Below are 24,998 nucleotides of genomic sequence, written 5' to 3'. Positions count from 1 at the left end.
GTTATCACAAGAAGGTAATATAGAAGATGAAGAGCAATTAAAACCAGTGATTGAGGCAAAGGTATCACATATAAACGTAGATATTTATATATATAATAGAGGGAAACATTCCACGTGGGAAAAATATATTTAAAAACAAAGATGATGTGACTTACCAAACGAAAGCGCTGGCAGGTTGATAGACACACAAACAAACACAAACATACACAAAAAATTCAAGCTTTCGCAACCCACGGTTGCTTCGTCAGGAAAGAGGGAAGGAGAGGGAAAGACGAAAGGATGTGGGTTTTAAGGGAGAGGGTAAGGAGTCATTCCAATCCCGGGAGCGGAAAGACTTACCTTAGGGGGAAAAAAGGACAGGTATACACACGCACCCATATCCAACCGCACATACACAGACACAAGCAGACTTTTGTAAAGGCAAAGAGTTTTGGCAGAGATGTCAGTTGAGGCAGAAGTACAGTGGCAAAGATGTTGTTGAAAGACAGGTGAGGTATGAGCGGCGGCAACTTGAAATTAGCGGAGGTTGAGGCCTGGCGGATAACGAGAAGAGAGGATATACTGAAGGGCAAGTTCCCATCTCCGGAGTTCTGACAGGTTGGTATTAGTGGGAAGTATCCAGATAACCCGGACGGTGTAACACTGTGCCAAGATGTGCTGGCCGTGCACCAAGGCATGTTTAGCCACAGGGTGATCCTCATTACCAACAAACACTGTCTGCCTGTGTCCATTCATGCGAATGGACAGTTTGTTGCTGGTCATTCCCACATAGAAAGCTTCGCAGTGTAGGCAGGTCAGTTGGTAAATCACGTGGGTGCTTTCACACGTGGCTCTGCCTTTGATCGTGTACACCTTCCGGGTTACAGGACTGGAGTAGGTGGTGGTGGGAGGGTGCATGGGACAGGTTTTACATCGGGGGCGGTTACAAGCGTAAGAGCCAGAGGGTAGGGAAGGTGGTTTGGGGATTTCATAGGGATGAACTAAGAGGTTACGAAGGTTAGGTGGACGGCGGAAAGACACTCTTGGTGGAGTGGGGAGGATTTCATGAAGGATGGATCTCATTTCAGGGCAGGATTTGAGGAAGTCGTATCCCTGCTGGAGAGCCACATTCAGAGTCTGATCCAGTCCCGGAAAGTATCCTGTCACAAGTGGGGCACTTTTGTGGTTCTTCTGTGAGAGGTTCTGGGCTTGAGGGGATGAGGAAGTGGCTCTGGTTATTTGCTTCTGTACCAGGTCGGGAGGGTAGTTGCGGGATGCGAAAGCTGTTTTCAGATTGTTGGTGTAATGCTGCAGGGATTCCGGACTGGAGCAGATTCGTTTGCCACGAAGACCTAGGCTGTAGGGAAGGGACCGTTTGATGTGGAATGGGTGGCAGCTGTCATAATGGAGGTACTGTTGCTTGTTGGTGGGTTTGATGTGGACGGACGTGTGAAGCTGGCCATTGGACAGATGGAGGTCAATGTCAAGGAAAGTGGCATGGGATTTGGAGTAGGACCAAGAGTTCGTCTTCACTGTGAGTCCAGATCATGAAGATGTCATCAATAAATCTGTACCAAACTTAGGGTTGGCAGGCTTGATTAACCAAGAAGGCTTCCTCTAAGCGACCCATGAATAGGTTGGCATACGAGGGGGCCATCCTGGTACCCATGGCTGTTCCCTTTAATTGTTGGTATGTCTGGCCTTCGAAAGTGAAGAAGTTGTGGGTCAGGATGAAGCTGGCTAAGGTAATGAGGAAAGAGGTTTTAGGTAGGGCGGCAGGTGATTGGCGTGAAAGGAAGTGCTCCATCCCAGCGAGGCCCTGGACGTGTGGAATATTTGTGTATAAGGAAGTAGCATCAATGGTTACAAGGATGGTTTCTGGGGGCAACAGATTGGGTAAGGATTCCAGACGTTTGAGAAAGTGGTTGGTGTCTTTGATGAAGGATGGGAGACTGCATGTAATAGGTTGAAGGTGTTGATCTACGTAGGCAGATATGTTCTGTGGGGGCTTGGTAACCAGCTACAATGGGGCGGCCAGGATGATTGGGTTTGTGAATTTTAGGAAGAAGGTAGATGGTAGGGGTGCGGGGTGTTGGTGGGGTCAGGAGGTTGATGGAGTCAGGTGAAAGGTTTTGTCGGGGGCCTAAGGTTCTGAGGATTCCTTGAAGCTCCGCCTGGACATCAGGAATGGGATTACGTTGGCAAACTTTGTATGTGGTGTTGTCTGAAAGCTGACGCAGTGCCTTAGCCACATACTCCCGACGATCAAGTACCACGGTCGTGGAACCTTTGTCCGCCGGAAGAATGACGATGGATCGGTCAGCCTTCAGATCACGGATAGCCTGGGCTTCAGCAATGGTGATGTTGGGAGTAGGATTAAGGTTTTTTAAGAAGTATTGAGAGGCAAGGCTGGAAGTCAGAAATTCCTGGAAGGTTTGGAGAGGGTGATTTTGAGGAAGAGGAGGTGGGTCCTGCTGTGGCGGAGGACGGTACTGTTCCAGGCAGGGTTCAATTTGGATAGTGTCTTGGGGATTTGGATCATTAGGAGTAGGATTAGGATCATTTTTCTTCGTGGCAGAGATATGTTCTGTGGGGGCTTGGTAACCAGCTACAATGGGGCGGCCGGGATGATTGGGTTTGTGAATTTTAGGAAGAAGGTAGAAGGTAGGGGTGCATCTAGAAAGCAAAATTTCACATGAATACCTGCTCACTCTTAGAAATAGGAATAAGTGTCCCGCATTACCAGTAACAGGAGCATATATTGTAGGAATAGCAGGTCGTAAAGGAAAACAACTTAAAGAGGAAACTCGGCTGTCATTAGAGATACGAGCTGTTGAATTTATGTGGACTGTGTTAATGTGAACCTACAGGTACTGTTTGGCCTAGACTGATTATTGAAATATAGAAGTAAAACTTAGTTTATGATCATGTTATACTGGACCAAGGAAGGCTCTAATCACATTACACCATTTAAAATAAGTAAATTATTAACTAATAGGGATTTATTACTAGTTGCCACAGCTCTGTTAGTGGATGATGATAAAGAAACAGAAAATCTGCAAGGGTATTGGGAACAAATAAAGATTAACTCTCAGGTATCTGACCTATTAACTGAAGAACAAGAGATTTTCATATGATCTTAATGAAATAAAGGAGCATATTTTCTGAAAAACCTGGAGCGAATGTCGACTATGAAGCCTTTTTTTGCAAATCTTACTCAGTTCCCAAAAGTTTAAGAACAGCAGTATATAAGGAAATCAGAAAATGGTAGCTAGTGTTATACTTTAAGCAAACATATAGAGACAGACCTATATCCATTGATGATTTGTTAACAAAATTCTATCAAGGAAGGTACATTAGTTCAGCTGAGTTGATTGCCAGTTATTATCAGGTCAAATAACACAACCATTGATGCCACTGGCAGCTGTAGTGGGTGTAGCAGCATCTGATGGCCGCATCCATACAGAAGTTCCGCCGGTGATGGTCCGTCTTGTGGGTGGGAGCGATAGGATGCAAGAAAGAGTTGCAGCACTTGGTCCTGTGTCTGGGTGGTGCCAAGCTTGGCCATCTGTTGTTTAAAAGTGCTTATGAAATGTTGTGCTTTGCTGTTGAACTGGGGGTGAAACGGAGCACTTGTTTGATATCGAATGCCATTTCATTCACAAAACTGTTCAAAAATACGTGAACTGAACTATGGTCCGTTGTCTGACACAAGTACTTCTGCCAAACCTATACAAAATATGGAGGACATTGCTTGAATGGCACTAAGCGATGTGGTAGAAGCCATAGGCACTGCAAAGGGGAACCTTGCTAAAAGAGTCTACCACTATGAGCCAGTGAATGTTACAAAGTGGTCCTGCAAAGTTTATGTGCACTCATTGCCATGCAGATTGAGTCTTAGGCCAAGCTGAGAATGCCTGTGGCAGAGCAAATTGGTTTTTCACACATGCGTAACACTGTGATGTCATCTGTTCAATATGGGTATCCATGCCCTGCCAGTGCAATGCCATCACACTAACTGTATAGTGCAAACAAATCCCCAAGAGATCTGTGTTTGCTTCCGTGGCTTGTGCAATTTTTCTGTAGCGAAAGGGAAGAGATTCCAGCAATTCAGAGTTCTGCACATTGATTTGGCAGCAGGATGTGGCAGATATATCAAAATCAGAGCCTGGGCTATTTGTAAGGCGGGATAGGGCATCTGCTTTGCCACAGGTCTGTACACAATTTCAAACTGATACTGCGAAAGGAACAAGAGCCAAATGTTGCAATTTTTTTTTAACAATGTGTGTAGGAACTGGCTTTGAACGTTGAAACAGGAACTGCAAAGGCTTGTGATCTGTCAGTAAAAAGAACTTGCAACCATACTTGATGGAATTGAGTCAGACCATACACAATAGCCAGAGCCTCTTTTTCTGTTCGAGAATAACAGCACTGGGTTCGAGCTAACAACTTTGGCACAAAAGCAATAGATCTGTCTTGTGCACCAGTTCTGCACGAAAGCACAGGGCTGATTCTGTAGGAAGAAGCATCGACTTGCCGAACTACTGGCTTGGCAGGGTAAAAATGCGCTAAACATTTGTCACTGATCAAGGCTTTTTGAGTTTCTAAAATGCATTGTTACACTCTTTGGTCGACATGAAAGGCACATTTTTCTGATGCAAGTGATGCAATGGAGCCACGATCTGAGCAGCATTTGGTATGAACCGAATGTAGTACGTCATCTTGCCTAGTACTGACTGCAGTTCAGACACATTGCGAGGAACAGGCATGTCAAATGAGATTGGAGGGGGAGGACACCCTGAATGTTTATCACATAATCAGAGTATTTTTGTTTTTCTTGTAACAATGCTATTTGTGAAAAGTTGCATATTTACGAAATAGGCTCTGTTTCCTGCTTGTATTCTTTCTCTTATTGCCTTTCAAATGCTGTTATCATTTGTTATTACAGCTCCCAAGTAGTTAAAAGAAGACACTCCTTTAAAGAATTCTCCTTTGATGTTTAGGTTCTTTATGGGTTCTTCCTGCCTCAGATTGTGATATTACAATATATTTTCTTCATTTACTATGAGGCCAGTTCTTAATGCTTCTGTTTCCATTGGCCAGTATGTTTCTGGAAGTGTATTGATATTTCTTCCTTCTATAACAATGTCATCAGTATATGCACATAGTTTTCATAAATATGGTGCCTCTTTTGTTGATTTTGTTTAACAAACTATGCAGGGCTATATTGAATAGTGCAGTGGAGATACTATCACTTTGCTTCACACCTTTATCAAAGCCAAAGCTTTCACTTGTTCTTTTGCTCTTGTCTCTGTCATTGTCGCTCTGATTAATCTTATTACTTTAGGGGGGACCCAAAAGAAACCAGACTCCGAGGGCACTGCCACTCGTAGACGTAGTGCAGGGTTCTTACGATAGATGGTGTTAAAAGAGACCTTCGTGAAACAGCTGTGCAGACGGTGTCAGTGCAGAGCTGAACGTGCAAGTGTGGGCATTGTGTTTCTCTGACTATTGGCAGGTTACCTCTGCGAAGTCGTTATGGCAACTTTAAAAGAACAAAGAGTGTGTGTGAAATTTTGTTTCCTGCTTAAAAAAAACTGCAACAGAGACACACCAAATGCTTCAGGAAGCATTCCAGGAGGACACTATGAGCCGCACACAGGTTTTCGAGTGGTTGGGGCGTTTTAAACGTGGTGTGATGTGTGTTGAAGACCAAGCTCGTTCTGGACGCCTTTCAACATCGCGGAATGAGGAGAACATTGAAAAGGTTCGCCAAAAGATCAACGAGGATCGTCGCCAAACGATTGACCAAATTTCAGCAGAGACAGGAATCAGTTGGAGCTCGTGTCAGTGGATTTTGAGTGAGGATTTGCACATGAGACGTGTTGCTGTTAAATTTGTTCCACTCCTTCTCACACAGGAGCAAAAAACCATCCGCATGAATGTGTGTCAAGACTTGAAAACAGAGATTGCACATGATCCAAACTCCTTGAACAACGTCATTACAGGGGATGAGAGTTGGTGTTATGGGTATGACCCAGACCAAAAAAAGCAAGGCAAGTGAGGTCAAATGCGAAGACGATGATCATTGTCTTTTTTGATGTTCGTGGAATTGTGCATTGGGAGTTCGTACCCCCTGGCCAGACTGTTAACCAGCACTTTTACTTGGATGTTTTAAGGTGTTTCCGAGAGGATGTGAGGAGGAAATGCCTGGAACTTTGGCGATCAGGTGACTGGTTTCTGCATCACGACAACGCTCCAGCACACACACAGCCTTACGAGTGACCTACTATTTGGCATCTCAGAGGTGGTCTGTCGTTCCCCATGCTCCGTATTCGCCGGACCTAGCACCGTGTGACTTTTTCCAATATTCACGAATGAAAAAAATGCTAAAAGGGGAGCGTTATGACAATGTGGAGGCGGTAAAAACAGCTTCGCAAAGGGCACTGGACAATATCAAACTTGAAGAGTTCCAAACATGCTTCCAACAGTGGGAAAAGAGATTTGACAAGTGCATCACATGTAATGGAGAGTATTTTGAAGGTGACTGAAATAATTTTGTAAAAAGGTTCATCAATAAATTTTTTTGGCAACAATCCGGTTTCTTTTGGGTCCCCCCTCGTACACCAACTTCTTCCAGTACTCTGTATAGTACTTGCTGGTATGTGCTGTCAGAGACTAGTTTGAAGTCATTGAATAGGAAATGCAGATCTATATCATATTCATAGAACTTTTTCATCACATGTCTTATCACAAATATTTGATCAGTTGTTCCTCTGTCTGGTCAAAAGTCGCACTGATATTCCCCTAGTATGTCTTCTGCGCACTTCTCTATCCTTTTGTTTAGTATACTTCTGAAGATCTTATAAGCTGTGGTTAAGAATGTTACACCTCTATAGTTTTCAGTGTTAGGTTTTTCACGTGCTGTTCTATCCCCTTTCTTATAAATGGCAATTATTATTCCAGTTTTCCATTTGTCTGGCATAGTTTATGTTTCCCATATATCTGATATTAATGTGTGTGGTTCCTTTATTACAGCCTCTTCACCAGCTGTTATTAATTCAGGAAGTATGCTGCCTTCCCTAGGGGTTCGGTTGTGTTTCGTCTTGTGCACAGCCTGGGTGACCCCTTGTAGTTTTGGCTTTCTTGTCTTGTTGGCATCATTGTCTACTTCCAGCTCCACTCTTTCCTCTTGTGCAGCTGTCTCTTCTTCTTCTTCTTCTTCTTCTTCTTCTTCTTCTTGGCTTGCATTTAGTATATCTGTGAAATAACCTGTTTGTCCTCCTATCTGTTCTTCCTCTCTTATCATTTTCCCATCTTTACTGGAGCATGCCATTATTTTTGGCTGGGATCTGCTCTCTATTTTGCCTGCAGCATGATAGAAATTTCTTATTTTACTCTGTCCCTTTGTTAGCTCTTCTCCTTAATTCTCTATATTGTTCCAAATTATTTCTAGTTTCTCTCTGCGGCACTTTTTTTCTTGCCAAGATCTTTTCCGCTATTGCTGACCTGCAATTCTTGTCAGTTCATTCCTGCGTTATTCTCCTTCTTATGCCTATTATTTCTTCTTCAGCATCTTTAACGGCTTTTCCAATCCTTCTCCATCTTTCATCTACTCCTGCAATCTCTTCACTGCTCATCTTTCTGCTTTGTGTTACTTGGTATTTTTTTACTTCATCAGAGATTTTCAGTTTGTCAGTATTCTAGTTAATCTTCTTTTTTATTCCGTTGCTATTTGTTAATGACAGTCTCTCCCTGAAGTCTGATTTCATCACAAAATGGTCTGAGTCACAGTTCAGTCTTCTGCAACCCGGTACATCCATCCCTCATATTTATTTTCTAGGAATCTTGTCAAGAAACCTAGAAGTTTAGTTGGAGGGCACAGTAAGCTAAAGCTGAGATCAACGCGAAGGTTAGTTTGAACATCACAGTGACTTAAAACGAATGGTCCCACTGGAAGTGATATGCTGTTGCTTTCCTTCATTATGTTCAAACTGCCATTTTCAGCCAGTTACACAACGGCCTACATGGACTCCAAACCAATGTGCTACCTGACATTTTTCACTATTAGTACTAGAGGTGAAAGAAGTAATATGACAGATAATAATCCTAGCAGTGACCAGGTATTGAACCCAAGACCTGTGAATAAATAGCATGACAGTTTACTGCTGAACTCAAGAGCCACTCGGAGTACTAGTTAAAGAAGCAAGGTGTATGAAACCAGAGAGCAACTTGTGTCAAATAGGGAATATCAAGGCTCCTGTAATAATGGTAGTTCTTTGGACACAACAATGGAAAGAAGAGTTTACAGATTTTCTCAGTTGTGCAGCAAGTGTTTAGTTAAAATACAAGTAATCTACCAGGAGAAAGATATATTGACAGGTCATGGAACGTGTGCAGCAGTATGTAAAAGATAAACTGAATTAATTGATATATTTGTTAGTGTGCAGAAATTCCAAATCAGGTGGTATGGAAGTGCACTGGCCAGTCAGTAACAATATAATATGGTATGATTTTCTTTTGGGAAAAACCAGTGCTTGGCATATTAAGAAAGAAACGCTGTAGCACAAATTTATTCAAATAAGTAAGGGTTTTCTTAGAGGTATTAGAAATCTGCGTGGAAGAACAGTAGTGGCAGAAATCTCAGCATACACTATGCTGAAGCTGGTAACAGCTATATGACAGATAGTCAGTTTCCAGGGAACTGACTGGCTGCAATAGTGGGAGGAGCTGTTATAGAATACCATGGACCTGTGATTTCTTGGACACAGAGAAGCCTCACCAAATAGTAGTCAGATGAGTTGTGTAGTGCAAAATACAAAACTCTTAGAAATAGTAAAGTAAACTATATAAAAAGTCATCATACCACTCCCCACTCTCCAAAACAAGAAAGAGTTTGTAACCAATTAGTGTACAACTGTTTTTCAACCTTTGTGCTGTGCCTAGTTTCATAAAAATCAGTGTTAATGGGACAACAGTTTACTACAGCCATGTTGTTTCACCCCACTGGGAGACAAAAATGGCAGAGCATCTGCACGACTTCACAGAAAACAACATGCGAAAATGTATGCAAAGAAATGAATGCATGTGTGTGTAGACCCAAATAGATCCTACTTCAGCACTAATTGAACATTAAACTGCAAATTGACAGCCTCAGAAGTTTCTTTTATGTCAACCTTTATACATTGTTAGTATTAAATGAGGAATACAATGCATTTCAAAATATCTTACTAAGAAAGTCGGTGTTCAGCAGTATACTTCATTTAAAACTTTTTCCTTGTGTTAATTTTGTAATGTAACAATTTGTGCCACTTGCTTTTCTTTATTAATTACTACTTTTCAGCTGAAATGGACTGATCCAGATGAGGAAGGTTTGGTGAAATATTTGTGTGGTGACAAACAATTCAATGAAGATCGTGTGCGTAATGGTGCAAAAAAACTGGCAAAGGGCCGGTCAGGGACAACTCAAGGTCGCCTTGATACATTCTTCAAAGTTTTACCCAGTACGAACAATACCTCGCAGAAAAGAAAGGTATGTAAATATCACTTGTCTCTTGGTTTTGTGAGGGACTTACGAAACACAATTTTTCCGTCTTGCTCACACATTATTATTTATGATTCTGATTATGTGTTTCATTTAACTGCAATCATCAGATCTCTCATGAGATAAAAAGTAAAAACATAAATACATGGGCTGTACAATTCTTTGCACATATTACAAGAATATTTTTCATGAGAAAAGAAAAATGTCCATAGGATGCATCTTATTCTGATAATCACAGAATATGAAGTATTTACAATTAATAGGGTACAAATACAGTAATATACGTGAGTAATACATACCAAATACTTTAATATATTTATGAGATGTATACCCTCAAACAGCTCTTCCTCATATGAGGTGTAGGTGCATAGTGGTGGTGACAGTCACTGATAGGAAGGTAAATTATTCAACCGCGATCAGGTGACTCTCAAGCCACGACGGCAGCGCACTCTGTTATAGATGAGATATAAGTCCAAACATGAATAAAAGGTAAATTGGATTAAAAGCATAATTACCATTTTTGTTAATGTGTTAAGCAAACATTAAAATGATAAACCTCATGGACTAATAAATGTGCATCTATACAGCTCTCATGAGATTTTAACAAATGTGACGTAACATAAGAGTTGCGGCTGTGTAGTTGCCAGTTCGCACCTGCAGCTCGTACAAGTATGACTATTTGATGTTATACATTGTATTAATCATTTATATTACTGTACCCATAATATCGATCTTAGACATCTTTCCATCTGTGCTGAGGACTGTGTAAGTTCATCATACAGGGGTTGGAGTGGCTCGTGTATCGCATCATACTGGGACGAAGACTTGGTCACACATTGCTAGATCCTTGAAAACAAAAGGACAACAAGTGAGTTGACCTCACAATGAGACAGGACAGAGTTGTCAGATTTGTGCTTGCAGCTTGGAGATCTGTGCTCGAGGAATTTGTCTGGTGGTTGAATTGATTGGCCATACACAATTTCAGCTACTCTAGCATGGTGATTTTCCTTGATGGATGCATGAAGGCCTAGAAACACAATGGGTAATGCTCCCTTCCAGCACTGCAAATTGTAACGTCTTAATGCTGCCTTCAATTGCCGGTGCAGTTGTCCCACAAATCCATTGGCTGCAGGATGGTAAGCTGTAATGCAGATATACTTCATGCCTATCAGTGTGGCAAGTGATGTAAACAAATACGGCTCAAGCTGTCAGCCTTGATCTACGGTAAAAATGAAGAGGCAAATCAAACTGGGCAATCTGTCCCCAAAAGAATGGAGTTGCCAGAGTTTCAGAGATTATATTACTCATAGGGAAAGCTTCTGGCCAATGCTAAAAGCAGTTGATACCCAGAAGTCGGTAAGTGGAACCTCCAGATGATGGTAATAGCTTGATTATGTCTAAATGGATGTGCTCAGATCATTGATTAGGTGGTAGAAATGTGCCATGTAATGCTTTGACATGTTGAGTAATTTCATTCCTCCGTTAAGTTGTGCACTGGCGCTCAGCTTGTGATCTGACCCCGGGCACATGAAAGTGTTCTTCCCAAGATTCAACTTACTGCAGATCCCTGGATGCACCAATGATGCATTTAATGATGCAATGGTTTAGTGTCAAAACGGCAGAGGGACCGGCAGTCATGTCTTTGCTGTTGAAATGTCATAATACATCCATATGTTCGCCAGTGGTAGTGGGTCACATTGGAGGTGCAGGCTTGTTGGTTGCTCCAGTAATGCATGTAACTAATGGATTGAGCCATTGTGGCTTAGTGGCAGCCTCTTAGTTGATAGCAGTTGTAAGTGTTTTGACATGAAAGAGAGAGCGCGTCTTCTGGAATGTTCATATCACCCTAAATGTGAATAACATGCATAGTAAATTAGCCGTTATTATCTAGGTGGCGTTGATGTCGTGGTGATGCCTTGTCTGGCATCTGAAGAAAGACAGACATCAATAGCTTGTGGTCAGTGACCAAAGTAAATTGCTGCCCTTTGAGTATATGATGCAACTTTTTTATGGCAGTGTACACAGCATTCAGCTTGCGATCGCATGTCGACCAGCCTTGCCCCGTTGGTAAAAAAATTGTGCCTGAAAAACATGAGAGGCTGGCAACACTGCTCTGTTTGCTGTTGTAGTATGGTGCCTGTTGCTGATGCCGACATGTCTGCCATCAAAGTGAAGGGGGACCTAAGCAATAGGATGCACTAACAGCATAGCTTCAATGTTGCCAGTTTTCATTTGGTGCAAGCTGATTCTGCTTCACTAGTCCATAAGATTTCATTATTCAGTTTCGAAGCATCAATCAGCTAGCCAGTCAGTGGTGTTGTCAACAATGTATAGTTTTGTTCAAAATGGTGATAGAAATTTATTACGCCTAGAAATTCTCACAATTCCCAGATCATGACCAGCCTCGGGTATTTGACTATGGCTTCAACTTTCTCTTGCTGCGCTCGAATTCCTTGGGCGTTGATGGTGAATCTGAGGAATTGCAACTCTATCACTTTGAATACACAGTATGAAGTGTTAATAATCAGTCCCTGCAAACTGAGGTGGTTGAAGGTTTGATGCAAATGCTCCATGTGATCTGATTCTGAAGAAGATTTCACCAAAATGTTCTCGATATATATGTAACAAAATTAAAGGTTGCACATTATCTCATCCATAAGACGTGGAAACATCTGTGCAGCATTACATATTTTGAATGGCATTGTCATATAGTCAGAGACTGAATGGAGTAATAAAGCAATTTGGCTGTATCTTCGGGTGCGACAGGTATCTGATGATGCACACGTACTAAGTCAGTGGTAGAAAAATGCATGTACAATGTACATTGTGTGCAAAATCTTCAATGTGCCACAGCGGATATCTGTCAGGAATTGTTCTCAAACTGAATTTTTGGTAGTCACCGCACAGATGCCATCCATTTTCTTCTTCGGCACGAGATGTAATGGCACAGCCCAGCTACTGCATGAGTGTTGACAGATCCCTTGTGCTAACATTGGTGAAAATTCTTGCTTCACTACCCTCAACTTCTGAGGTGTTAATTGACAAGGCTCTGCATGGATAGAAGGTCCTGGATTAGTGAGTAATAATGTAAGATGATATGTTGTATAGGCGTTAGCACGGGTGTGCTTAGGAAAGTTCTGGGAACTAAGTATGGAAATTCTCCTGTGATGGTAAATACTGTACTACCAATGATACATCATAGTTTTCCTTGGCCGGTTAAATTAGTAGTAGTATCAAGGAGACAGTGATGCCAGAGGTCTAGTAAAACACCATTTATACAACAGGAAATTGGCTCTGAGGATGATGTCTAATATCTGCCACAATAAACTGCCACTCGAATTTGTGTCGTAGACCTAGATTGAGAAATAGTATCACACGACCATAAGTTTGAATCGATGATCCATTGGCAGTGAAAAGACAGCAATCATCTCAGCTGTGGTGTGCCAGTCAAGTAGCTAGGCACACAAACACTTCAGCTCCTGTGTCTACTAAAAACTACTGCTTCGTGTATCTCTCTGACAAAGAGGCTTCGATTGCCATTGAGAGAGCCAGTCACCATCATCACTCACTTCACGCCAGGTTTCTCATCTCACACGAGGGTTGCATTTTTCATGCTTCCGCGCTGAACTTTTGGTGATACCAGAAGATCTTTGCTGCCGATGGCAATTGATTGGACCTCCTCGCTGACCAGCCCTGTTGTGGATAGTGACAGGAACACAATGTTATCAAATTGGTTACTTGGGCCATAAGCTTGGCAATTTGTGCTTGTTAAGATGTGAGGGCTGCCATAGGGTTGCTGTCCTTCTGTGGGCCTACAGATGCAATGCTTGTGTGGTAAGATAAACTTTTGAACTGCGATCTGCAGTCTGGGCGAAGGTGCGTACTGTTAATATTTTCTGCGCATCAGATGGTAGGCATGATACCTTGCTATTCTGAAATATGCCTTGGATTGCAACAGGCGGGTAGTTAAAGCATTCTTGATCGTCGCATACTGATCGGTCCTCAGCTGGACAGCTAGAATATCTTGCATCTCTGTAGCCATATCTACATTTAATGCTGTGAGAACATAGCTGTATTTAATCTGGTCTGCTGTCACCTATGTTAACATGAACTCTCACTGCAACTGAGCAAACCGTAAAATAGAGATTTCCTGCCAGAATAGAGGGGGGGGGGGGGGGCCTGATCAAGACACTGCTGATTATTATGCCCATAGGCAACTTGATCATAGATGGCGTGTCTGGCATAGTGACATGATGATGGGACTGGTAAGGGACATGCTATACAGTGTGGCTCATGTGGTTTTTTCAAGTACATGAGGTGGTTGGCACTGTTTTTATAGTTTTACTTTTTGTCTCTTGACAGATCTGATGATGACAGTTTGCCGAAATGCACAATCAGAATCAGCAACAATAAAATGTGACAAAGATTGAAAAATTTTGTGTGTTTACACATCATTACGGCTGCTAGCCTATATAAACATATCCTGTCTGCTATTTTGAACATGTCAAAGCCTGAATTCAAAAATTATTAATTTGAAAATGTAAATAATCTGAGGAGTAAAGCCCCCACACACATACAAAATACCTATATGGCTACATTGTACCACCTGACTACCCTATGCCAGCACTGCAGCTTGACTTGAAAATATGATGCCCATGGGTTTCACCCTCTATATGTTTTATATAGTTTTCCAGTGTGTGTTGGAACAGAGCTCATGCAAAATAAATTGACTCATGCACACAGACGTATTCTTGTCCTCTTTGCTAGGCAAAGCCAACCTTTTGCTCCGAAGCCTGCTGTTTTGTGCACTTTGTCCATTATGAATGCAACATTCTTTGTCCACTTTGGTGCAGTTGACAACCAGTTCACTACACAGTGTGACCGGCTGTGTGCATGCTGGCTGTTCAGTAAGCTTTCTCACACAATGTTGAAGAAACTACAGAGTAAAAAAGTAGTTTTTTCTGCCTTATTTGTTAGCTTCACAGGAGGAGGGTTTTTGCCATTTTTTAAAAATGTGAAACTTTATTTACCAGGATATGTGACTACTGAAATTGGTACAAAAAGAGTGATTGATTTATGCCTTTCTTGTTAACCTTTTTTCTTTTAGAGAAGCATCAGTGGCAAATTCTGAGTAACACCCATGTTTTTCTTGGTGCTGTGGTGTATTGTTTCTATTAGCAAAACACAGCAGAGTTTACAAAGCTTCATGTAACTAACATGCTAATGCAGTTGCAATAGCTGCAGAATCCTAAAGTAGTGGATTACACTGTTCTACAAAAAAAACCTTTTTTTCTATTTCTGATAAAAAATATTGTGATCCTAATTGTATTTTGAGTGCTGAATTGAAAACTGTTTTTGGTTTTTTTCTGTCAGGGATAGTTTATGAGTAATCGCAATTTTATTTCTCTTTTCAGTTTCTGATATAGTGCAGCAAACGTGAGGTGAAATTCGACAAACAAATGCACGCCTTTATGATGTTATAAGTTCATCACATTAATGGAGGGTGGAATCTAACATATAACACAGTAACCTTTGTGTATACACTTTGAAGCATTTATTTGACATGAGAAATTACAGAAAATTGACAAACAATGAGCCACTGCCTTGTAATGCACATCACTTTTTTCTCTTGTATTGTGAATCTTTCTTCTCTCGAATGATATTCCAGCAATAATCTGCTAACATAGAAGGTACCAACTTTCCTTCATAGCGCCTTTCTATGGTAGAAATGTCTTTATGGAATCTTTCCCCATGTTCATCCGATACGTCACTACAACTCTCTCTGATGTACTCCAGATGAGAGTCCATCATATGTACTTTCAAAGACATATTACACCCCAAATCCTGATATGCTTTGATCATATCCTTCACCATTGCTTTGTAGTTAGTAGCTCTTCTTCTTCCGAGGAAGTTTTCCGACACCATCTCGAAACAGTCCCATGCGGTTTTTTCTTTATCAGTTAAACATGCTTCAAAATTTGCATCTTTCTGCAGCTCCCTGATTTGTGGGCCCACAAATACACCTTCCTTTATTTTTGCAGCTGAAAGACGAAGAATTTTGTAGCTAGATATGCAAACTCACAGCCTGTTGGATCCATGGCCTTCACGAATTGTTTCATCAGGCCAAGTTTGATGTGAAGCGATGGAAGTAGTATATATTCAGGAGCTACCAGACTTTCACGTTGTACATTCTTTTCGCCGACTTTCCATCTTCGCCTAGGCCATTTCTTTTTTACGTAGAGAGAATTTCGGTCTCGACTATCCCACTCGCAAAGAAAACAGGCATACTTTGTGTAGCCTTGTTGCATTCCCAGTACCATAGCAATTACCTTGAAATCTGCACATATTTTCCATTTGTGTTCATTGTATTTTAATGAATTTAGCATCCTTTGTACGAATTCGTAATTCTCTTTTGTCAAACTAGCGTAAGCTACTGGAACAGAGGATATTTTATTTCCGTTATGGAGCAAAACACCCTTCAGACTTGTTTTCGATGCATCTATGAAAAGTCTCCACTCCTGTGAAATATAAGTGAAGTTCAGCACTTTCATCAGGCCAGGAACGTCATTGCAAAATGTCAGTGCTTCGTCAGTTGAAAAATAAGAAAGAAAGGCATGTTCTCTGTGCCTGAACACACTGATTTTAGTACTTTGGTGCAGTAGATTATACTCTTGTAATCTTGAACCAAGCAGCTGTGCCTTTTGTTTACTTAGTCCTAGATCACGTACTAAATCATTTAAATCTGCCTGTGTTAACAAATGTGGCGATGACTCACTTGTGCAGTGATATAAAGGATCATCATCTGTGATTTCTTCAGTACTACTTATTTCACTGTCACTCGGAATTTGACCTCGAGCTCTTGAAGGTATTGGAAGGTTGTCGGAATGCTGCACTGGCATTCTCGCTGAAGGCAGATCTGGGTAAACAATGTGCCTCTTCGACTTTTTGTTTGTAAAACCCTGAATTTTTGTTAGACAGAAATAACAATCAGTAACATGGTCCTTAAGCTCCCTCCACACCATGGGAACAGCAAACAACGCCACATTCCCTTTACTTTTCCACCACTGAATTAGTTTGCAGTAACATGTAGCACAACAGAAATGTGGTGCCCATTCTTTATCTTGGTCTTCTACCTCTACTCCAAAGTAATGTTTGTATGCTTTCTTTATGACTGAAGAAATTTTCTTCCTATTTCTGGCAAAAGTGAACTTCCCACAGATGTAGCAGAAGTTGTCCGGCTTATATCGACATCCACGACGACGTGGCATTTCTGCAAATTTAAAAATACCACTTTGGTAATACACCTGTATCAAATTAATAGTAGGGAACTAGAGGAATGCTGATGTGTAAAGACAAGCAGTCGTTTTACCTTCAGCACCAGGCTCAATCAATTTACACACAGGAACTAAAAAATTCAATCGTGCTCGGAAATATGACAGACAGTTACTTGTCAGCCAAAATACCCACTCGTTAAGACTGACACAAATTGCGACTAACACCCCTAGGAGGCGTGAAGCTTTACTGCCGAGGCAGCGACCGGCTGTCGCCGTTCGAGTTAATGAGATGTTTCAGGTGGTCTTAATGACATAGGTGTGGCGGGGGATAACCTAATGATGTCTGATTCTTCCCACCTGCTGTTGCACAAGAAATTATCACGTTCTATCACTACATGATGCGGCAACATACCTGTATTTCTCTATAATGTCTCTGTGTTTGCCATGAATTGTGAATATACATATATACACATATTACATAAAAAGTATCCCTGACAACGATATTTTGTTTACATCTTTGAATTTCCCATGGTAAAATGGTCTAGAAGCACATACTTTAATATCAGAAATAGAACCCATGTCGAACAGTGTTATTAAACAACCAGCTGAGGACAAGACAGGGCAATAATTTATGAAGAACTTAACTTTCAACATAAAAATAAATATGTAATTTCTTCACATATACTGTTGTAAACCCCCAACAAATTCTCATTTCACCACCTATCGATGGCTCTTAAAAATTGCATTATTCTATTGAAAACTGCTGTAGGTTCTTGTGCACCATGTTAGATAGGAAATTTCCCATGTTAACCATATGGCAAAATAGTCTCCTCTTTGCAGGCCTTCATATGCTAGAAACTTGGTTTGATATCTCAAAAAAGGTTTATGAGATACAAGGGGTGTCATGAATATTTCATTCTCGTGTTTTATTTGTGTGCACAAGCAAAAGTGAGTGCATTGCATACAATCAGTTCTCTTGAGATTGAAGACAAATACATATGTAGCAAATACAAAGAAAAATTAATTATGTTCATGTCATACACAGTTACGTATAACCTAACATGCACCACACACAAATTCATAGTGACTTCTGTTTTTCATTACAGACTATTCTAATTTTGCATGAGGGGTTATTTAACATCAAAATATCACAGTTGCAGTTAACAAAAAGATAGGGAGCTTACCATGAAGCAGGCAAACATTGGTGTATGTATATATTCCATTGGTGTCCAGTGCTGTACTCATTTTGGCAGTCGTGTATCATCCATTCTTTCTGGGTGCCAATAACAAAGTAGTCTTTGTGATTCAATTGCCTGTATTATGGTATTTTCATCTTCCATTTTCCTCTGTTTTTCCTTATTTCTTCTGTGATCCAACTTCACAGAACTACAGACATTAGTATAAGATTCAGCCATTTCTACCTGACAGTTCCTTTAAAATAGTGTGAGAAAGATTGCGTGTACACACCACAATTCACTGTACAGTTACGTTATTTTCATGCATTTAGTCACTAATATGATTCATCTTATTTTCCTTCACTCTGACCAAAATTTCTCAAGGATTTTTGCTCCTCATTTGTGGCTTTTCTTTTCACAGTCATATATCGAAGACCCATTATATGAGGTGCATTCAAGTTCTAAGGCCTCCGATTTTTTTTCTCCAGACTGGAAAGAGATAGAAACATGCCTATTGTTTTAAAATGAGGCCGCGTTCATTGTCAATACGTCCCAGAGATGGCAGCACCGTATGGCAGATAGAATTTTACCGCCAGCGGCGAGAATGAGAACTGTTTTAAATACTTAAAATGGCGACGTTTTCCTTACTTGAACAGCGTGCAATCATTCGTTTTCTGAATTTGCGAGGTGTGAAACCAATTGAAATACATCGACAGTTGAAGGAGACATGTGGTGATAGAGTTATGGATGTATCGAAAGTGCATTCATGGGTGCGACAGTTTAATGAAGGCAGAACATCGTGTGACAACAAACCGAAACAACCTCGGGCTCGCACAAGCCAGTCTGACGACATGATCGAGAAAGTGGAGAGAATTGTTTTGGGGGATCGCCGAATGACTGTTGAACAGATCGCCTCCAGAGTTGGCATTTCTGTGAATTCTGTGCACACAATCCTGCATGACGACCTGAAAATGCGAAAAGTGTCGTCCAGGTGGGTGCCACGAATGCTGACGGACGACCACATGGCTGCCCGTGTGGCATATTGCCAAGCAATGTTGACGCGCAACGACAGCATGAATGGGACTTTCTTTTCGTCGGTTGTGACAATGGATGAGACGTGGATGCCATTTTTCAATCCAGAAACAAAGCGCCAGTCAGCTCAATGGAAGCACACAGATTCACCGCCACCAAAAAAATTTCGGGTAACCGCCAGTGCTGAAAAAATGATGGTATCCATGTTCTGGGACAGCAAGGGCGTAATCCTTACCCATTGCGTTCCAAAGGGCACTACGGTAATAGGTGTATCCTACGAAAATGTTTTGAAGAACAAATTCCTTCCTGCACTGCAACAAAAACGTCCGGGAAGGGCTGCGCGTGTGCTGTTTCACCAAGAGAACGCACCCGCACATTGAGCTAACATTACGCAACAGTTTCTCCGTGGTAACGACTTTGAAGTGATTCCTCATGCTCCCTACTCACCTGACCTGGCTCCTAGTGACTTTTGGCTTTTTCCAACAATGAAAGACACTCTCCGTGGCCGCACATTCACCAGCCGTGCTGCTATTGCCTCAGCGATTTTCCAGTGGTCAAAACAGACTCCTAAAGAAGCCTTCGCCGCTGCCATGGAATCATGGCGTCAGCGTTGTGAAAAATGTGTACATCTGCAGGGCGATTACGTCGAGAAGTAACGCCAGTTTTATCGATTTCGGGTGAGTAGTTAATTAGAAAAAAATATCAGAGGCCTTAGAACTTGAATGCACCTTGTATTCTTGTAAAGGTAAGAACATATACGTCTACATCTACATGGATACTCTGCAAATAATATTTAAGTGCCTGGCAGAGAGTTCATCGAACAACATTCACAATAATTCTCTGTTTTTCAGATATCATACAGCACGCGGAAAAAATGAATACCTATATCTTTCCGTGAGCTCTGATTTCCCTTATATTATCATCATGATCGTTTCTCCCTATGTAGGTCAGTATCAACAAAATGTGTTCGGAAGAGGAACACTTGCAATGCTTTAATTTATAGTTGACTGATGCTTTGTGTGAAGGATATTGTTTAAGATGAAGCAGCTAATTATTATACACAGTGTATTAATCAAATATAAGAAGGGAATACTATAGTGAAATATAGGAAGCTATTAACAATAAAACATCAAAAGAATTTATCACAAAATTAAAATTGATTGTAGAAGAATTAGCTCTGATAACTCACAGAAACATAAATGAAGAATGCGACCAGATAATGAATAGAAGACACAAGAGTGGATAAATGATCTAGCTCAGAAGTTAGAAGAATCAAATTTGGAACAAAAATAACAACATTTAATTCATAAAATTTTAAGACAAACAATACATAAACATCTCACAATCATCCTTGATAAGATAAAAGAGAATTTTCAGAAAAAGCAACAGGGAAATTTTTACAAAAATTTTAGCAGATATCTTCAAAATATAAACTCTTAACATCTATACTGAGAGAGAATTTGCGAAAGTTAGCCTCTAGTAAACAAGAAAACGCAGAGATCCCCATGTATGTTTTCAGCAATCTTTCACATTGTGATGAGTCACAGGAACATTCAAAGTAAGCACTGACATACCTGCTGTAACCATCCATGATAATAAACTCTCCAACCATTAAGGGGGTAGAAATCACAATAACTGGACTTAAGAATTACAAGGCAGGCAGTGAAGACATAGTCTGTGCAGAAATCTGGAAAAAAGTTCGAAAATCTGATTATGAATCTCCACTAACATCTAATTCAGATGTAGATTTTCAAATAACCCATCCAATATTTTAAAAAGGAGATAAATTGCAATAGGGACAAGAAACAGTCTGGCACTGAAACTTTATGGATACCAAGAAGAATTTTGCACATATAGAAGCTCTCCAGAGCAAATTCTCAGCCTGAAACTAATAATAGATGTTAAAAGTATAAAGATAAACAGTTCCTTGCATCATTCATGTATTTTAAAGAAGCATATGATAATATCCATAGACTCACTTTTAAGAATTCTCAGAGCAAACAATGTTCATCCAAAATTAATAAAAGTTTTGAACGAACTTTAACCTACCAAATAAAGTTCAGCGGAGAAAGATCCAAGTCTTTTACTATAAAGGCTGGCATCAAAAAGGTGATGGATAATCCTCACTCCACTTCATTGTAGAAAATCAAAATGTGCTAAGTAGGAGCAAAACTGCCAACAAGAACAAACTGCTTGAGGTTTACAGGCACTCTAGGCTTTGGTTTAGAGGTGTTTTTTGCTAAGATTATCAGTCTACAAAAAATCACACTGAAATCAAAGTACCATTTGAGACACTGATATTATGCCTGTGAAACTTCTTGAGTAAGTAAATCGACATAAGTGATCAGAAAATGAACACAATGCTGCAATTTTAAATACAATGCAGAAGTCACCACACACAATCTAAGCAAGGAGGCAATGTGGATAAGTAGAGTCAACAAAATGTAATGTCAGACAAGTGCGAGTAGTACTTGGTACTTTGATGACTGCGTACAAATTTAATTATGTAAATAATGATAATTATTATTATTTTGTGTGGCTCAGTGGCCTGGTGCAACTGTTTCTATTGGATGCCACTTCAGCAACTTGTGTGTCCATAACCTACCGCAGTTATCCAACCAGGGAAAGGGAACAGTTAAACATGGAATCTAAATTGTGTGTTTTTTCTGGCAACTCCTCACATTGTTGATACCTGATGGCCAGGTTAAGACCTCTGTTTCCTGGCACACACTTACTGCTAGCCCACCAGGACTGACATTTACATAGATAGTTCATTGATAGGTTTTGATGAGTGAGTTTGCAAATATCAAAATATTTGATACATATAGCCATATCTTTTGATTGCATTGACTTAAAGCTTGAGTTATTTAAACTGCCAAAGGAATGTTAACCTTATATCATTTTGCATAAATTTCAATGTGACACCTATACCTATTCCTGAGAAGGGGAATCTTGACAGACGGATAACAAAGATTCTATAAGAGTTCAATTTTTACCTATTGAGATATGGACCCTAAAATGGCCAGTTAGTGTTCAACATATAATTAAAGATGCTTCTCAGTAGATATTAAGATCAAAATTTACAGGATGTCCCAGGAGAAATGGTCAGTATTCAGTTGCATGAGAGGAATGATCATTCGAAGCTAAAAAGTCTTATAAACATGGGCTCTAAAGTGCATATCTTAAGAGCTGAAAGTACTTCTTGATTTTCGGTACTGCGAAACAAAATCTTCTACTTAAAAATCTTCATTTTCCATATCATATGGGCCAAAACTAAAAAAAAACATGTTTCCTGTAAACATGGACTCTATATAGTGCATACCTTAATAACTATGAGCAGTTTTTCATCTTCACTACTTTGAAACACATCTCTTCTATTGAATAAGTGCTCGTAGCTCTTAAGATATGCATTCAGAGCCCATGTTTAGCAGACATTTTTTGCTTCAATGAATGTTTCTGTAATCTGTGAATATTGACCTTTTCTCCTGGAACTTGTGTTATAATATAAAAATTGGTGTTTTGACCTTAAAGAGCGCAGTTAGACTAAATTCCTTTTGCTGCCTTTCTTGCTGCCCAAACTTCCCTGATTCTCTCGCTGTGTTTCTGTTACCAGTCCTCTGTCCATGCTTCTTGTCCACTTCTTGTCTTCGGCTTCATCTTGGTTGCCTTTTTGGTTGCCATATTTCTTTCATCTTGCGGCTGTGATCTTGTTTGCATTCTTCGGTTCATTTTACGCCTGTTTGTTTGTCATGGCGTATCTCATGTAGTTTACTTTTCTTAATGATGTTTCTGAATGTTATTCTGTCATTTATTGTGTCTGGTGTGATGTTGAGTTGGTTGAGGTCGTTTTATACCTCTGCCACCCATTTGTTGTTTCTAGTGGTTACCCAGTCAAAGATCTGTTTGGTCAGTCTGTGTGATGGCATTCTGTATAGCTGTCCATAGAATTGTAGTCTGTGTTTTCTAATCTTTTCTGTGATTGTCTCCATATGTTTGTATAGTTCCTCTGTAGGTTTTTTGATCCATACTCCATTGTTGTTAGTTGTACCAAATATTTTCCTAAGTGTTTTCCGTTCTATTTTCTCTAGTTGTCTGATACATGTATCCCCTAGGATTAGTGTGGTGTCTGCTGCATACAGTGCTTCGGGGAACACCACAGTGTTGTAGTGGCATAATTTGACTTTTTGTGAGATACACTTCTTGTTGTAATGATTCCACACTAATTTGTATGCGTTTTCCAGTTTAGTTTTTTTTTTTTTCTTCATTTGAGTCTCTGTTATGTCCACCCATTTGTAGTGTTTCACCGAGGTATTTGAAGTTTGCTGTTTTGTAAATCATGCCATACTTTGTGTTCAGAGATGAGAGTTTCTTTGTGCTCATAAACTGTGTTTTTTCGTAAGAGATCTGTAGTCCAGTTTTGGAAGCAATGTCATGTAATTTTTCAGTAGCTTCTTTTGTTTCGTTTATACCTTTCGTGACAATCACCAAATTGTCTGCAAAAGCCAGGCATTTAATCTGTAAATTTCCTAAGGTTATCCACTGTTGTCATATTTCCCATTCTTTTATTACCTTATCTAACACTAGATTGTAAAGGAGCAGTGAGAGTCCATCACCTTTTGGACACCTGTGTGAATTTCAAAGGGCTCTGATAGCCCCCACAGAGCTTTACTTTGGAGGTTGTGTCAGTCAAGGTTTGCTCTATGATAGTCTGTGTTTTGTTGTCTACTTTGTATTCAGCTAGAATTTTGAAGAAGTTTTCCGGCGATAGAGTCGTACGCCTTTTTGAAGTCAACAAAGGTAATTATCAGGTTCTGTTTATGTTGTAAAATCATTTCCAGGTTCCAAATTTGTTCCGCACAAGACCGCCCTTTACGGAAGCCTGCTTGGTATTCCCCAATCGAGTGATCGGTCTGGCATCCCAGTCTGTTTAGTAAAAATTTAGAGAGGATCTTGTATATGACTGTTAGTAGGGATATTTCTGTGTAGTTGTTCGGGTCAGTCTTGTCACCTTTTTTGTGTTGTGGGTGAATCAGAGCAATTTTCCAGTCATCAGGAATTTTCATGGTTTCCCAGATATCTTCTAAGATCCTGTGGATGTCTTGGGTGAGTTCTGGGTCTTTCCAGATTTCCACGATGATGCCGTCTTCTCCTGGTACTCTACGATTCTTGAGTAACTTGATTATTTCTTTAACTACTTCTAGAGTTGGAGGTTCACGATCTGGATTGTATGTGCTCGTTTATGTCATCAATTCTTTCATGGGGAGGTCCCAGTTGAGGAGTTTTTCAAAGTACTTTGCCAGAATGTCACAATTGGTTTTGGTATTGGTTTCTAGGGTTCCATCCTGTCTTCTGAAGCACAAGTTGGGGGGTTGATATCCACTCATATTTTATGTGAACATTCTGTAGAAGTTTTTTGTATTGTTTTTCGTGAAGTCCGATTCGATCTCTGTCAGTTACAGTCGACTTCGCTGATCTAGTTGCAGATGCAGGCAGCAGAGGACCCAGGGATACCGGTGCCTATTGTAATCACAAAAAATCCACTTTCTTCATTTTTCTCTCCCCTTTATCTCAATAAATAAAATGCTTGATACATTCTTCATGTATTAGTCACTCATACAATAGAATACATTGCTATCACAGTACCTCATCCAGCTACATACTCGGAAGTCTGACTGTCTCTCTTAAAACAAAAAACAACTGTACTAAAAATTGAATGATAAAATGTATTCTTTTGTCTGCGCCTTATCACACATTCATAATTAATGTCTTTGCTAATGCATCCGTTCGATCGGTGTTTCATTTTTGCTTTATTCTTAAATAAATATTAAGTTAGCGGCATCCTGGGGGGTCTTTCATCATACCTGTACAATTGCCTCCACACAGTACGTTGACACGTTATGGAGATGTACAGTCCCCACTCCACCCCACCCAACACCCCCTTCCCAATAGGGATTGCTGTCCTTTATTGTCTTTTTTTTTTTTTTTTTTTTTTTT

At 40.3% G+C, this 24,998-nt stretch overlaps 1 protein-coding gene across 1 annotated transcript in view; it reads left to right on the top strand.

Moving 5' to 3' along the window:
* The window catches only part of LOC126092247 (flap endonuclease 1), a 95,016-nt gene that overhangs the window by 56,195 nt on the left and 13,823 nt on the right, over nucleotides 1–24,998 (top strand). The window contains exon 7 of the mRNA XM_049907756.1: nucleotides 9,323–9,511. Within this exon, the coding sequence (XP_049763713.1) occupies nucleotides 9,323–9,511 (189 nt within the window). The remainder of the gene's footprint in view (nucleotides 1–9,322; nucleotides 9,512–24,998) is intronic.

Source organism: Schistocerca cancellata, chromosome 7 (assembly GCF_023864275.1).
Source record: "Schistocerca cancellata isolate TAMUIC-IGC-003103 chromosome 7, iqSchCanc2.1, whole genome shotgun sequence".
Classification (NCBI taxonomy): domain Eukaryota; kingdom Metazoa; phylum Arthropoda; class Insecta; order Orthoptera; family Acrididae; genus Schistocerca; species Schistocerca cancellata.
The sequence above is the reverse complement of the archived record's forward strand: the minus strand, read 5'-3'. Positions and strand labels throughout refer to the sequence as shown.